Here is a 14,082-nt window from a genome sequence, read left to right as displayed (position 1 = left end):
CTATGCTTGTGTACAGTTTGTGGGCTGAAATTACAGTGGAGAGGGTTTTGTTAGGCCACAAGGAAGGTCCATAGGATAATGACCGCATAGAACCATCACATTGGTTTTTACCTACCCATCTCATCAATATTATGTGCTTGTCATGTCAGCTGCTGGGATACAGAGATGGGGGGCAGATCCATCTCGTGGAGTTTATAATCCGATGAGAAAAGCAGACATTAACTAAGTTCACCAGAAATATTTAATTACTGTAAAACTAGATTCTGGAAACCCTAATAACATCATAAATTTGAGTGCTTCCGCTTTAACCATAATAGGCTAAATGACTTTGAAGGCTGGGAAACAGACTAGCTGATGACCGAGAGCTTGCCGGCTCTGTGCTACTAAGTGTAAAATCACAGACTCGAGGCGCTGAAGTAACTGAAAAGATAACCGTTAAACAGCTGAGAGTCTTTTAAAATGCAGTTTAAAATGTTGGTATGTAGAAGGGGAAAATAGCAAATCTTAATATTCTCATTTTCTGTACATTTGTATAGCTTATTTATTACTATATTATGAAAGATTATGAAACAGACACAGATACTGATCAGAGACAGCTTTGATATGGAAACTTCTAAAAAATACACATGTGTTAAAGCTTCTTCTCACACCTTTTGTTTCTGCTGTGTTGGCCCAGAAATGGCATAGAAGAGGTGTTCTAAAGGAGACTATGACTTAGAGACTATGTGTCTCTAAGGTACACAGCCAGAAGGAGCTCTTTTTTTTTTCTTACAGTGTTCTTTTTCGAAACTAAAAATAATAAAAGATATATTCAAGCGTGTTCAAATCTTTACGAAGAGTTTGTTTTGCCTTTGATATTAAAAATGGGTGAAAGTTCTTAGGGGATAGTTTCACTTTAAGCCTTAATCCATGGCAGTAATTCCCATGACATCAGATTGGCTGCAATTATGCTTCTACTCCAACTATCTAAGTCTTTGGAGAATTCATAAAGGGAAATTTATACCCTGTTGGATTCTGAAGAGAATGTCTCTGAGTTTCCCTGTGTTGATGTGGCCTGGGCTATGGTGGCACAGGGATGGTACTGAATTTTTTTTATTTCTGCTATATTTGATTTTTCTAAAATCTTTACTTTCTTTCCCATTCATATCTCTACAGGCTCAGTTTGAACTTCAGGCATTTCATATCCGCGGGGAGCATGCAGCGGTTACAGCAAGGCTAGAAGAAACCATTGAAAATCTCAAACATGAGATAGAACACCGGTGGCGAGGAGGATGTGAGGAGATGAGAGACGCGTGTGTCTCCACCGATGACGACCACCCTCCAAAGACCTACAGAAATGTGTGCATCCAGACAGACAGAGAGACTTTCCTCAAACCCTGCGAAGGTGAAGGCAAGACCATCAGAAGTAACCAGATAATACCCAAAAAGCTGAATATCTCCTCTTTAAGCCAGCTGTCTCCCCCAAATGACAACAAAGACGTTCATGTACCACTTCAGTCTGTGGAAGGCATCTCACCACCTCAGCCAAAGGCATCGCCTCCCCCTCCTGCCCCACCCCTTCCAGCAGCCATCCCTCCCCCTCCCCCTCCCCCCCTCCCTCCGGGACTTGCAGCTTTGCCACCCGTACCTCCACCCCCACCTGTAAGTGCCGGACCTCCTCCACCCCCACCGCCTCCTCTGCCTCCAAGTGCCGGACCTCCTCCCCCTCCCCCTCCGCCACCACTTCCCAACTCCCCTGCTCTGCCCAACAGTGGGGGGCCCCCTCCTGCTCCAACACCCCCAGGACTTGCACCCCCACCTCCTCCTGGACTCTTCTTCGGAGTTGGCCCTTCTTCTAGCCAATGTCCTCGGAAGCCAGCCATTGAGCCGAGTTGCCCCATGAAGCCTTTATACTGGACTAGAATCCAAATAAGTGATAAAAGGTAAGCCCAACCCCTGGCCCATTCTCAGCTTGTGAATTCCCAGGATTTTGCACGAGTGACATTTTATCCTTACCAGTTGGATATCTGTGTACTGTATTCCATTCTCAAATGTGGTTTGTAGTGAATACCTTGGATTAACAAGGTTGCAGTGTTTGAGGGGGAGAATGTCTGTCTCCACCAGGTCTTATCTGTGTTCTCTACAGACTGATGCTGGGAGAAACAGTGCGTGCAATTTCAGATCCTTCTGTAAGATAAAGCTTCCATTTGACAGACTTTTCTTAGAGAAGAGCTCTGGTGTAAGTTAGAGCCTTCTCCAACATCCCTACAACTAGCAAGTAATCATAAAGACACTGAGCCTGAACCTATACTGCAGGTTCACTGAAGATGTTTAGAATATCTGTCTTGTCTTTAGATGGTATCAGCAACCTTATGATCTGGATATTTAACAGGTACGTGTAATTTTTCAGGTTTTATTAGAAGAACCAGACACAACTGAGTCATTAGCTCTTTAGGTCAGAAGGGCATCCTAAAATATAAAACCTCTGCTTGAACTCTCATCCCCCTAACTGCCAAATGCCCTCCCATCTTCTACCTTGTTGCCCTTCAGAGAAAGTGCCAGTGTGACACATCTTCCATTTGTATAGCTTGTTAAGCTGGGTTCTGTAAGGCAGCAAGACAGGTTGCTTGGAAACTTCCATACGAACATATTTGGATTGAATTTCTTCTGCCGCCTTTCAGAGTCTGTCAAGAGGACAATGAGAGAGGTGTTGAGCTGCTGCTTGATTAACCAATGTCTAGATTTGAAATTAATTTGTTTGTAAAGGACAACAAATAGAAAACATATTTTTAAACATAAATATTTGAACTTATTCCCCAAATCGGTGGGTGGTGGTGAATCTTTCAATTTATGTAACATTTTGCCTGCGGAAGGCAGGATATTAAACAAAATACTGTGAAATTCACAATTATAAAGCAACTGGAAATCACTGCAGGGAGGAGTGGGGAGTGACTTAAAACTAAGCATGTGGTGAACTAAGTTGATTATGTGCCTTATATTGGCCCCTTTCCTCTAACCAAAGAATAAGGACCAAGAGTTTATGTGTGGGAAAACCTGATACTTTTTTTTTAAACGCTGATACTTTATTACTTCCTAATTGAATCGTTAAAAAGAGAGAGAGAGAGAGAGAGATCCTGAAGTGGCTCCTAACGATTACCTAAAGTACTATTATTATTCCTTCTGTCCCATTCAAGACTCAGAGGACATTTCCTAAGAAATGTTTCCCAGAATATTTATTTCGAGTTCTGTTCCCTTATTAATGTTCTCAAATTAATGTACAGACATTCCAGGGTGATGAATCCCACCTGTCAGCCGTGGGGTAGTGTGTTGTGACAGCACATGGAACTGTTCCACACCTGCCTCACGAGCCTGTCTCCACTCCATTCCCCTCAAGACTTCATCAGCAACCAACATCCTAGACCGCAGCGGTGGTCTCACAGTACCACTGGGATATGGGCCCTTTGCCCACTGTTCAACATAGGACAAAGTCATGCTGGAGAGAATCGTTACGGTTTCCCTCCTTATGTAGTTGGCCATTTTGAGAAAGAAAGCAATTCAATACTCAAGCTCTTACTAGTTTTACTGTAAGTTTAGGGCTTCATTGTTGAGCCAAATGAAAAGTAGGTGAATGTACTAACTTTCCTACATGAAGACAGCATCACAGCCGCTTCCTGCTGTTCCACACGTTTAGTCTCTCTGATCATGGGTCCCTCAAAGTGATTTTGTACCCTCAGAGCATGTGTACTTCTTTTAAACTAAAAGGCTGTAAAGATTCTGTGTAGTGTTTTATTCGTGTCCAAAACTAAAATTGTTTGGGGTGTGTTTGTTACAAAGAGAAGAAATGGTATTTTGAGTATTTTGTACAACCAGAAGGGTAAGCACTTTGCATAATGTATGCATGACAAATTTTAGCCTTGGTCTTCTGGGGAACTGGAAGTAAAATATGATTTTTCTCCATTGTGTGTGCACTGTCTCTCATCGACCTAGATTGCTTTTCACTACTCACCTGAACTGATTTTTTTTTTTGATTTTTTTTTTAATTTTTAATTTTTATTTATTTTGAGAGGCAGAGAGAGCTTAAGTGGGGGAGGGGCAGAGAGAGAAAGAGAGAGAGGGAAAGAGAGAGAGAATCCCAAGCAGGCTGCATGATGCCAGCGCAGAGCCCAACATGGGGCTCGAACTCATGAACCATGAGATTATGACCTGAGCCAAAACCACGACTCGGTCACTCAACCGACTGAGCCACCCTGGCACTCCAGGGCACTCACTTTTGGTCTTCCTTGTGAGTATCTTCACCTTCTTCCTCCACTTCTCCCTCCTCCTCCACCATTTCCCTCCTCCCCAATATTTCTTCCTACCTCCTCCTCCTCCTACTTCCCTCTTCCTCTTCTTTTGAGCTAGAATTTTACATTCAGTGATGAGAAAGGAGTTGATCATTATAGCAGATGAGATGGTCTATTGTGAGTGAGTCCTTGTTACTCCTCCACCAAATGCCAATTGCTCCCAACTCACTGAGAGGTAGTATTCCAAAATTCTTCTCTTCATTATTGGAAATGCCTTTTCCCACAGAAACAATGTGTAGTAAATGGTGATAAAGCGTGCAAGCTGTCAAAGCCAGTTTACTGTAGAATAGAAGTGAGTTGCAACACTAGTCATACTAGTGTGGGCTCACAGTCTTTGGAGCTGGGGCCAAGCAGTACAGGTGCAGGGATGAGAGGGGAATGGGGGGGGGGGGAATGGATGGGTCTGAACAATTGCCCTTATGCATCACACCATCTCTCTCTGCACACCGTCTCCTCAGCTTCCGAGAACCTCCCTGAGGCCCAGACCAGGAGCCCTTAACAGGCTGCATGCTCCAAAATCCCCTGGCTCTTTTCTGCCATCGAGACCCCCTTCCGTAGTGCAGCTGAGATTAACCCTTGAAATTAATGGTGTTCCTGTTCAAATGGGAGTTAAGTGAGTGGGGGAGGACAGGAGCACATGGATGGATGTACTTCACTGGAAATTTCTAGCTCTTGGGTGATGATTTCACAGGTATTCACTATACTCTTATATGTTGTACATGTCACACATATACTCTTAAATGGCTCAAATATTATATTGGAAAAATTATAATAAAAGAAGTGGAGAGAAGTGAATCTGGACAGATCAAGATGTTCATATTTCATGGGAAAGGCAGACATATAGCAAAATGTGAACACCCGGGTCTGAGAAGTCCATCTTCCCTCCTGTTTTGAACATGATGAAAATTGCCTTTTAGCATCAAAAAATTGTGTGGACCATCCCATGTAGTAAGAGTTCTTTTAGTTTTCAGTGATGGAGAAAATACATGTTAAAACAAGGGTAAGTACTTAAAAATATTCTGGATCATACTACATACTTATATTTGAAAAACAATGTGTAGATGAAATATTATGTTTGTCCATGGGTATTAAATGTGTTTAAAAATAAGAAAGTAGACATTTGGGGGAAAATGTGTTCTGACTAAAAGAAGCCTGGATGATAACCTCTCTGAGCCCACTCTCAGAGGCAGTTTTTCTATACCTGATTTTCCATAGCTTCTTCCCTTTCTTTGTTTCAAAACCAGGGTGCCCCTGTTTTTTTGACGACAAAAAAAAAAAAAAAAAAAAAAAAAAAAACACAAAAAACACCAAAAAACAAAAACAAAAGCACAGCCTCCCCATGGCTACTTTAGTTGAAATCCCTGTGCGGACTGGTTCAGTGGAGTTTTTTGGTTTGTTTTCATTGTTAATACTGTTGTTGGGGCGGAGTATTATAAATCAAGTACTTCTAAATGAGCTCAGTCTGTTCACAAATTATGGGTCCTGCCCTGAGTTGACCCAAGCTAATCCTAAAAATCACTTTTAAAAGTATTAGAAGAAGTCCAACAAGAAGGTAAATCTTAACTTAGGAAAAGGTGAAGAATTTTATTCTGTTTAAGAATTGTTATTAAGAATTATCCCATTAATGGGGTGCCTAGATGGCTCAGTTGAGCATCTGACTCTTTTTTTTTTTAAATTTTTTTTTTTCAACGTTTATTTATTTTTGGGACAGAGAGAGACAGAGCATGAACGGGGGAGGGGCAGAGAGAGAGGGAGACACAGCATCGGAAACAGGCTCCAGGCTCCGAGCCATCAGCCCAGAGCCTGACGCGGGGCTCGAACTCACGGACTGCGAGATCGTGACCTGGCTGAAGTCAGACGCTTAACCGACTGCACCACCCAGGCGCCCCAACATCTGACTCTTGATTTCGGCTCAGGTCATGATGCCAACATCATGGGATCGAGCCCTTCTTTGGGCTTTATGCTGGGCCCAGTGCCTTTCTCTTTCTCTCCCTCTCCCCCTCTCGCTTACTTGCTCACTCTCTAAAAAAATAATAAAAAAACAAGAATTATCCCACGAATGTCCCAGAATTGGTTATCTTTTTAGCGTGTATGTAATGCCTATTTTTACCTATCATGGAAATGCCACAGACTGAGGGAGAAACAGCTTACATGGCCTCGATTATGTGAATCCCAGGATTTCTGGTCCTGCATGTTTTCTCTAGATCTCTTTCTTTTTGATTGCATCTAATGATCATTCAGTTTTAGAAATGTGTGTTGGCTTTGATGTTCTATAGTATATTTTGACTTAAAAAAAAAGATACAGCACAAAAAACTTTTCTTCCAGCTTTATTAGGATATATATACATACACACACATTTTTTTAAATGAGTCATAAAGTGAATTAGAGATTTTACTATATTCTATTCTCATCTGTTTTGATTCTAATATTTAACTTGTCATTTTTTCTTTTAAGCCAAAATGCTACACCGACCTTATGGGATTCCTTAGAAGAACCTGATATTCGGGATACTAGTGAATTTGAGTATTTATTCTCCAAAGACACAACTCAGCAGAAGAAAAAGCCTCTGTCAGAGACCTATGAGAAAAAGAACAAGGTCAAAAAGGTATTGGATGACTATAGTAATTGTATTTTTTGTCATACATGGGAATTCATTATTGAATTGGAATGCTTTTAAGTCACTGATTGGAAGCTTTGGAAGCTTTTAAGTCACTGATGACGAAAAGAAGTCAGTAGTTTGAGAAATCTGTGCTTATTCTTGCAGGCATACCCGAATTTTCAAACTATTTTCTTAATAATCTGGACTTTTTTCCAACTATTCTGTTGAAAAAAAATACAGAATTTAATTTGCACTTAGTGAAACTAGTATGCATGTTCTATGGAAAATGTTTTACTCATTCACTTATGTATAATTTCGTTCATCTAGCAAATGTTTATTGGGAGTGTATCTATGCCAGGTTTTGCTTTAGGCCCATGTGGTCCAGTGTGGTAGCCATTAAGCACACGTGGCTGTTTAAATTTAATACAGTTGGATAAAATTAAAAATTCAGGCCTTCATTGTCACTTGCCACTTTTCAGTTTTGTTTTTATGGCTAGCGGCTACCATATAGCACAGATTTAAAAAGGTGTCATTATAAAAAGTCTTATCGGATAGCACGGTCTGAGCATCTGGGATGCTTTGGTGAGAAAACCCCAAAGAACCTTGGCCTGTGGCACTTATATTAACAATCAGCATTACAAACAAAAAATTGAACCATGTGATAGAGCAGGGTATGGAAGATGGATTCGGGCACGGTTGGGACGGGGCTGCAGTTTTAAGTGGAGTGCTCAGAATAGTTCTCCTGGATAAGTTGACTTCTGAGCAATGACCTGGGGACTTGAAGTCAGAGGCCGCCAGCCTTACAACAGAGAGCAAGTTCAAGATTCCCCACGCCATCAGGCAGATGTGAAGTTGAATCGCAGCTGAGCCAGGTGCCAGCTGTGCAACCTGCCTCAAAGTTCTTCCTCTCTTTGCCCCATCCCCTCCCTGCGACATGAGGTAATGACTACTCACAGTGTTATTGTAAGTAGTTATTAAATGAGGTAATTGATATGTCCTGCTCAGCACAGTTCCTGACACAGTCAGCCCCCAACAAATGACGGCTACTCTCGTCATGTTACTGTTGAAGTCACTGCTGTGATCTCTCGGCGTTAGCATTTTGATGATAGCATAGCTTGTGCTGGGGAAAAAGTATAGTTCACCTGTGGCTCTGCTATTGATTTGCTCTGTGAGTCTGGGCTGCTCATCTGTATTCTCTAGGCCATATTTTTTCCTTTTCTCTAAAACAAGATTAACAATATCTGAGTGTACCTGACCCACCAGGATGTTGTGAAATTGAATTGAACAGATTTTGAAGGAAATGTTTTGAAAAGTGTAATAATGAATGATGTTATCATCAACGCTTTATTGTTAAATTATATAGCAGGCTTCATCCATCAGTTCCTATCTCAAGTAATATTATGATTATGAACTCAGTGTGCCTTATAGGGGAAAAAAGGACCAAAACCCGAGTCCAGTTTTCTGTTAATCAAATCAGGTTCTCCCACTGACTTGAGTTATGAATGAAAATCATGATCAAAGTCTTTCACCTGTCAGATTCATTGCAACTATGTTTTCATGAGAAAAATGTGACACCGGGAAGCCTGGGTGGCTCAGTTAGTTAAGTCTAGCTCTTGGTTTTGGCTCAGGTCATGATCTCATAGTTCCTGAGTTTGAGCCCCACGTTGGGCTCTGTGCTGACAATGCGTAAACTGCTTGGGATTCTTTCTCTCTTCCTCTCTCTCCCCCTCCCCAACTCACGTGTGCTGCTCCCTCCCCCGTCTCTCTCTCTCTCTCTCACAATAAATAAATAAACTTAAAAAAATAATAAAAATGTGATGCTAAAAATAACTAAATATCAGCTCAACTCTTTTAGGAGGACATACTGCATGAAACAATTGGAATTTTTCTAATAAAACTATCAGTTACTGGTAAGGAGTCAACTAATATATATATTAAATACTATATATATATTATGCATATATACTATATATAGTATATAGTATATGTATATATATATATATATACATATATATACAGAAGCAGTAGTCTTCTGTGTCTATAGATGGTATTTAATAAACCAGCTGGCCCTTAAAGCACATTTATTTCTATCTTCTATGAATCTCACTGCATGCGAATACATGATATGTATATATATATATGCATATCATGTGTATATATATATACACTATACATGTATATATATATATACATATACATGTATATGTATACATGTATATATATACACTATATATATATACACTAGTATGTATATATATGTATGTATATATACTAGTGTATATAGTATATATACTATATACTCTCACTGCATGTGAATACATGATATATATATACATATATATACTATACATATGTACATAGTACTATATGTACATAGTACTATATGTGTAGTATATATATGTATACATATCATGTATCCGCATGCAGTGAGATTCATACAAGATAGAGATAAATGTGCTTTAAGGGCCAGCTGGTTTATTAAATACCATCTATAGACACAGAAGACTACTGCTTCTGTATGAAAAGCCAAAGAAGAATGTCTGCATTCCAAAGCTAGCCTAGATTTACCTCTTCCAGGGAGCCTCTTCTGGCTAACCAGGAACTCCACTGAATGTTTTCTCTTTCTTCTCGGATTGGTATTACCCCTTTGTTTCTCCCTCTGGATGCTTGGTAACATGTTGTTTACTCATAAAGCTAATTATTTCTGTTTTGGCAAATGAGTATTTTTAAAACATCAAAGAACTTGTTTTTTTGAAACATCAAAGCATTTGGTTGTTTATTCTTATTTCTTATCTCATAATTGTTTGCCTATTCAACAGAGGATTTCCACTAAGGCAGTTAGTACTTGATATGTTTATTTTGCTTCCCTGTCTGAGGGGGAAAATACCCTTCATTTGAACTCTTTAATCTTTCTGAGCAGCAAGGTTGCCGGCATCCTGTAGAATCTGTGCACATATATAGTCTTCACATTTCTCTGGAGGTAGAGGCAGACATGTACATCTACTGGGCTTTCTGGTCCTGAGACTGGTTGGAGTTTTCAGTGAGCTTGTGACTTACATTAGGGCTGAGATTTTAAGTCTTAAACTAAAAAAATGAACTGAATCAATGCCAAAAGCTCTAAGCCTGTCCCTTACGAGCCTTCTCTCCGTGCCCGTGGTCAGATTTCACGCATCAAGATGGCTTCCTTGGTCTCCTCTCAGAGCCAGGTTTTTTATTTGTTTGTTTGTTTCTCTTAAAATGAAAGTGAAAGTAAATTACAGAGTTTTTGAGCAGCTGGGGAGTTTCAGCATCAGAGGCCAACTTCATCAGCTTAACCACAGCATGATTCCCACACAAGATGACCAGGAAGAACCCTGGCCAAATCGGTCTTGTTTATAGTGATTGGAGTGGAGCGTATGTTGGAGATTTAAAACTCCAGCATTCTGAATCTTGGCTGTAGGGGCTCAGCCAGCATGGAGACCTTTATGTGAATACCTCTTAAGTGGAGCTGGTCTTCCTTCCTCTGTGCAGGCTGCATTCCTTGTTCAGAAAGAACTGTCAGAACTGTTAAGATTCCACTGAACTCAAACTCAGATACTGGTTTCTATTTCTCCTTCTCTAGGAGCATTTGAAGTTCCCATCGCCAGTGGTGGCTGTCAGTAAACAGATACATACACTTTTCAGTGGGGCAGGGATCCCGTTCTGTAATATCTTCTAATCTGAAAACTAGAAGGCACCTTCCCAGCCACCGAATTCAGTACCCTCATTTGGCACTCGAGAAACTGAGACCTGGGAAGATGACGTGACTTCGAGGGTTTGCACACTTGTAACTGGAAAGATGTTAATAGTGACAGACACTTGAGAGGATGTACAAGAGCCTCAGGATGTGCCTTCATTTCCCCTTAATTTAAACATGAATTTGCCCCATCGACGATGGTCACATATTTTGTTGGGATGAATGAGCCGACATCTATAAATGAGAATGGCCATTATTAAAATCAACAAATACAGGCACACTTGGGCAAATCCAAAGTATTTCCTACATTGTGAAATCATCCCAAGTTTTTTCTTTTTTCAAAGTCAATCTTCTAATAGGAAGCTAAATCTTAGAATAAAGAGGCTTTAGGTATCACTCCAACAACAATATATATATAGATTTAGAGCTGTTTTCCTTTGACTCTACCAACTATTTTAAATATTAGCTGTAGGGGCCCCTGGATGGCTCAGTTGGCTAAGCGTCTGACTTCGGCTCGGGTCATGATCTTGCAGTTCATGGGTTCGAGCCCCGAGTCAGGCTCTGTGCTGACAACTCAGAGCCTGGAATCTGCTTCAGATTCTGTGTCTCCTCTCTCTCTGCCTCTTCCCCTCTTGTGCTCTGTCTCTCAAGAATGAATGAAAATGTGAAATAAATAAATATTAGCTGTAATACTAACACAGATTTGTATTACGTACTCAGGCGTGTGCCATCCTCATTTGTGACACCAGACCATTCTGCCACTTTGACATGGCAGTCACCAAACTGAGAACAGAAGCTGCAAACATCAGCTCCTGTCAGCACCACCAACACTCAGTACCAGCTCCTTTTTTTTTTTTTTTTTTGGTCCCTGATAACCTCTGTGCACATCATTTCACTTTCCCATAGTTTCCTTTTCTATAAAATGGGGAATAGCAACTCTTTACAGGCTTGTTATGAGGATGAAATGAAATCATGCTTATGAAAGTACTTTATTTCCTAGAAATGTGTATTAATCGTCTTAGTTTATGGACTAATGGGAACGTTTTATGAAGAAATTCTTGAACGTCATTCATTCCCAAGGTTGTTGAGGAGTCTTAAAACATTAGTGTGTCCATTCCTGAAACTACTTGCAAATGGTAATCTCTAGACCATTCCTGTTTTTCAGGATTCATACAATTCTACAACTTCCCTTAATGACACATGCAGACATCTGGGAGTTCATCTTACATTGGTTTAGGTAGTCGTTTGCACTGTAGAACAGAATTTCCCCTGTCAATATGCCATACTCCTACGGTCTCTAAGTACATTTGTTCCTGGGAAAGGTAGCTCGGCACCTTGACACAGAGCCAGGAATCTGCCTTTATTGTCTGCGAGGCGTCCTCCTGGTACCTGTTGGGGAAGTGGCTGCTCTGGTGCGCTTTCCAATTGCTTCCTAAACTCGCCCTACAACTCACAGAAATCAGCATGATCTGTCACTGTTCTTCCTGTCTCGAAATGCCACGATCTCACTTTGGATTATAAATAATCTCTCGCTTGTTCCCTCCTCTGTAAGTTACATAAAATCATTCCTTTCCCTCTGCCTTTTTCATAGATACATGTTAAGAATTAATGAGATAAAGGCTATTCCCTAAGCACTTTGGGGTGGGGGAGGGCAGCTGGAGAGGGGTGGCGATGGTTCAGCAGACACTAGTCTGTTGAAACTTCCTGGAGCCAAGAGCCTTCAGTTGTAATTTGGTCACTTTGGCGAGGATCATAGCTGTAATTCTCAACTCCCAGACTTGGTGTCTCAGTTTGGCAGGGAGGGGAGAAGAGTGGAAGGAGAACATTGTTTGGACGTCTGAACATAAATTTATAGGGTTTTCATAACCTGTTGCCTTCCAAGTTTATATAATTTCAGCTTTTGTATACAGAGATAATTTCTCTGGGCTGCCTCGGTAAGGTACGTGCATGATTCTTCCCCCAGGAGTGGGGATGATTTGCCAACCCCTTTATATTTCTCATGTGTTTGAAAAATGAGCAGTGAGGTTAGGGGTTATCATATATAGAAATGAGTGAAATAACTTGCCCGCGTGTTGATTGCACCAGTATATGATCTTGAGGTGGTGCTATGTCCAGATTCCTTGAGTGATAGCTAGAATGATAAGGGCTTTCCTGTTCTTCAGCTTAACGGCAGCTGACTGGCCAGATCTACCAAAAGCAAACAGGAGCTTCTATTCCATGACAGGCACTCGTTTACAAATGTTCTGCCTTGCAAATTTTATTTGGAAATAAGGTGGCCCAAAAAGTTAAGTTGTACTTTTACTTTATTTACATATATATATATATATATATATATATATATATATATATATATAAAAGGTGGCTAGAGCTTGTCAAGTATGGATATCAATGATTCTTTCAGAATGTTAAATCTGAATATTATTCTTGGAGTTCAACTATATTTCTCTGTTGGCTGTTAAAACAGTAACAATCTGGACTTGTACCTCAAGCCAGCTGTAGTATCCTTAGGATGGTCATTACCTCCCCCAACCACAAGAGGGCATCTTAGAATGCCAAGATAAAACGTTAAATTCGCTTCTTAGAACAGGGAGAAGGGGAAGTTGCAAGAGAGTAACGGCCCCTCAGCACCCTCCTGAGTCGTGTTAAATCTCTTCATTGTGGACCATGAGAGCAAATTATCCACACGATAAGGTGACAAGTATTGGGAGCCAAGTCCATATTAGGAAGGCTTGTAGGTATTAGCAGAATACAAGTTATTGTTTGACATAGTTCCCATGCTTAGAATGAATGATTGCAGTATAAAAATGCATGAAGTATCAGACTTAGCCCTTTTGTAACTGATCCTGGAATCACCTCCACAACACACACTCACACACTCACTCATATACACACTCACACAAACACACTCACACACACAGAGCTTCTTAAATCTTCCATATCTAAAGGGAGTGAAGATTTATTTGAATAAAGATTTTGTTTTGAAAAACAAAAACATGGGGCGCCTGGGTGGCGCAGTCGGTTAAGCGTCCGACTTCAGCCAGGTCACGATCTCACGGTCTGTGAGTTCGAGCCCCACGTCGGGCTCTGGGCTGATGGCTCGGAGCCTGGAGCCTGTTTCCAATTCTGTGTCTCCCTCTCTCTCTGCCCCTCCCCCGTTCATGCTCTGTCTCTGTCTGTCCCAAAAATAAATAAAAACGTTGAAAAAAAAATTAAAAAAAAAAAAAGAAAAACAAAAACATGATTAGATATTACAAGATAGGCTATGAGAGAATCGTTCTATGTATATATATTTTTAATGTTTGTTTATTGGGGGGGGGTGGAGAGGAGCAGAGAGAGGCAGAGAGAGACTCCCAAGCAGGCTTTCCACTGCCAGCGTGGAGACCTGACGAGGGGCTCCAACTCACAACTCATGAGATCAGGACGTGAGCCAAAACCAGAAGTTGGA

At 40.8% G+C, this 14,082-nt stretch overlaps 1 protein-coding gene across 3 annotated transcripts in view; it reads left to right on the top strand.

Annotated features, from left to right (window-relative positions):
- FMN1 (formin 1) overlaps positions 1–14,082 on the top strand; it is a 391,346-nt gene that overhangs the window by 188,319 nt on the left and 188,945 nt on the right. For all 3 annotated transcript variants that reach the window (XM_047075353.1, XM_047075352.1, XM_047075354.1), the window contains 2 exons: positions 1,156–1,922; positions 6,778–6,928. In XM_047075353.1, the coding sequence (XP_046931309.1) occupies positions 1,156–1,922; positions 6,778–6,928 (918 nt within the window). The remainder of the gene's footprint in view (positions 1–1,155; positions 1,923–6,777; positions 6,929–14,082) is intronic.

The sequence above is a fragment of the Lynx rufus genome, unplaced genomic scaffold, assembly GCF_022079265.1.
Source record: "Lynx rufus isolate CCGP_SWC_20201006 ecotype Redwood Valley unplaced genomic scaffold, mLynRuf1.p SCAF_13, whole genome shotgun sequence".
NCBI classification, from domain to species: domain Eukaryota; kingdom Metazoa; phylum Chordata; class Mammalia; order Carnivora; family Felidae; genus Lynx; species Lynx rufus.
The sequence above is the reverse complement of the archived record's forward strand: the minus strand, read 5'-3'. Positions and strand labels throughout refer to the sequence as shown.